This window comes from Propithecus coquereli, unplaced genomic scaffold (genome assembly GCF_000956105.1).
Source record: "Propithecus coquereli isolate 6110/MARCELLA unplaced genomic scaffold, Pcoq_1.0 Scaffold197, whole genome shotgun sequence".
NCBI lineage: Eukaryota > Metazoa > Chordata > Mammalia > Primates > Indriidae > Propithecus > Propithecus coquereli.
In genome coordinates this window covers 377,205-379,589 of record NW_012144633.1, presented here as the reverse complement: position 1 = coordinate 379,589, position 2,385 = coordinate 377,205, and the positions used below count along the sequence as shown (strand labels likewise).

Sequence of the window (2,385 nt, the reverse complement as noted above, 5' to 3'; positions counted from 1 at the left end):
TCTCTACTAAGAACATTTAATTCTTTACTTTTACCTATAGAGCTACTTAAGAATCTACTAGAATGTTTATGACCTAGCTTGTATCCCACATTCCCTATCATTATTTCTAATATCTTTCTTATTTTAATGTTTGGTTCAAATGGTTGTTAACATAACAAAAAAATTAGAAACGTTTAACACTGTAACTTAACTATTAGTGCACTGATCACAGACAGCTATGAGGCCAATTCCTTTCACATAAAATAGACACTGTTTTTAAATATACAATTTACTCCTAATCATAACTAGACATTGGCAAAAAGTTATTTTAGTCAAGAGACTAAAAGTATACATAGTGCAAGATATCATAAATAACCAACTATAAAGCCAATTCCTTCCTCCTCACCAATATTATCCTTCAGAACAAAAGGGAATACATTTTAAAAAGTCTTTAATATTCTAGGATACTCTCCCAATTAAAATATTTTAGACAACAAAAAAGAAGTTGGGAGTTAGGAGGATTAACTGAGATATTTGTAAAATTATTCTGAAAACATTAAAAGTAACATATATATTCAAGATACATTAATTTGTAACTTTTTGGAAAAAATCAGATATACAACAAAATGATAAAAAAATAAATACTCTAAAATGGAAACAGCAAGCCAAGAACTAAGAAAATGTCTGCTTTAGAAAGACAACATGTTACTGGACACTATTTAAACTTTACTTACATAGGAGATGTCCATGCATATAACAGGCAGTTTGTGTCCATAAAGTGAGAGAAAAAACTAAACATTGAAAAAAAGAACATAAATAATTCATGTCTGTCTATGAAATATAAGTACAATTTATTACATGTGGGTCTAAAATGTAACTTTAGAATATAAGACTAAACACATTTTTGGATTACCTTATGTCTATACTTTCAAAGATGATAATTAAGCCACTAAAGACAGCTTGTTAAGAGTACTTTTGTCCACTATACATATCCTGCATGCACTTGCCAAGAATACTGCAATATAGTGGAGGCAAAGAGGCTCCCAGAAGCTTATGGCCTCAGTCAGAATATGGTACAGAGATGTTCTCTGATCTCTTCACTGAGAAGACTCTGGGGCACTTGTCTCACAAAAATATTCCCAGGCCCAACCTAGTCCTACCAACTCTGGGTGTAAAGCCTAGTAATGTATAGTTTTAAAAGTAACCCAAATGATTGGATTTTAAAAGCAACCCAAAAGACTATCCTGATGTATAGTCAAGTATGAAATCACTGCCTAGGACACACAGCAATGCTCTTAATATGACTGGCTATGACAAAATTTTCTGTCCACAAGATTTCCTGAACATGTAAAATATAACTTACTTTAAATAAAATTTATGAACCTTAGAATTTTTTTAAAAAACTCTAGCTTCTCTAGTGCACTTACATTGCTTTGATTTGCACACAAACTTTTAGAAACATACTACTCCTGGGCACAGGCAAGGCCACTTCTTTATAGTCTTAACCTAAATTCTTAAGGCTAGTAAGAAAGAAAACATTCCCAGGCACGATCACTATACCTTTAAAGTGTCGACATAGAAAATCTTCACAGTACAGTCCAGCAAAGACACAGCCAACAGCTTTTGATTGGGAGAGTAACTGACACACAGAACATCTTCATCTAGTTGCAAGGTTCGAGTATGCTTCACAGAAAGTCTGACACCACAGAAAACATCAAGAAAAAAATAAACAAATTAGTATACAAACACAGATGATTCCTAACTCTCTAGAGTACAACAGAGACACATAAGTCAAAAGGCCATTCAATGGCTCCCCATTTTCATTCCAAAAAAAACGGACACAAAAAATGTCTACTCACCTCTTTTGGGTACTATTTTCATCTTTCACCAACTCAAAATCCCAGAACTTGACAGATTTATCTGCACCACCTGTCACAAAGCCACGCTGAAAATCAAATGACATTTGAAATAAAAATCATTTTAGCATAAAAACCTTGCTAAAACACATCAAAATGGTGTAAAAAAAATTTTTTTTCTTTAATGGCATGGGGTAAGAATTAAGAAAAATGTGGTTCTCCCTAATCCCTTTCACTACTCTTCTGGGTCTGCTGCCACAGGCTTCACTTGAGAATTCCTACCATAGACTAACATAAACAGAGATGATAATGAAACATTCTAGTTATACTCTTGTTAGCACCAGGAAGAAAAACTTTTAGTGACTACTGTGGAGTTTTTTCTTCAACCTAAGTGATGAGAGTCAAAAGAATTGGCTATAAAGCAGTAAAACTAGTTGTGACAATTATACATAGAATGGATAATCTAAGTCTGTTTAAAGAATTCACCTCAGAAGGTTATAAGTTTATTCCTGCAATGTCACAGCTTAAAACATTTTTTTTTTTTTTTTTT

At 32.7% G+C, this 2,385-nt stretch overlaps 1 protein-coding gene and 1 long non-coding RNA gene across 2 annotated transcripts in view; both read right to left on the bottom strand.

Moving 5' to 3' along the window:
• WDR3 (WD repeat domain 3) overlaps positions 1-2,385 on the bottom strand; it is a 40,751-nt gene that overhangs the window by 4,834 nt on the left and 33,532 nt on the right. The window contains exons 19-20 of the mRNA XM_012643424.1: positions 1,839-1,924; positions 1,540-1,675 (exon numbers count right to left, since the gene is read on the bottom strand). Coding sequence (XP_012498878.1) covers positions 1,540-1,675; positions 1,839-1,924 — 222 coding nt within the window. The remainder of the gene's footprint in view (positions 1-1,539; positions 1,676-1,838; positions 1,925-2,385) is intronic.
• On the bottom strand, positions 713-1,928 carry LOC105809595. Its single transcript, XR_001137448.1, has 3 exons — positions 1,839-1,928; positions 1,540-1,675; positions 713-770 (listed from the first exon to the last, which is right to left on the bottom strand). It is a non-coding gene; the product is annotated as an uncharacterized LOC105809595 (long non-coding RNA).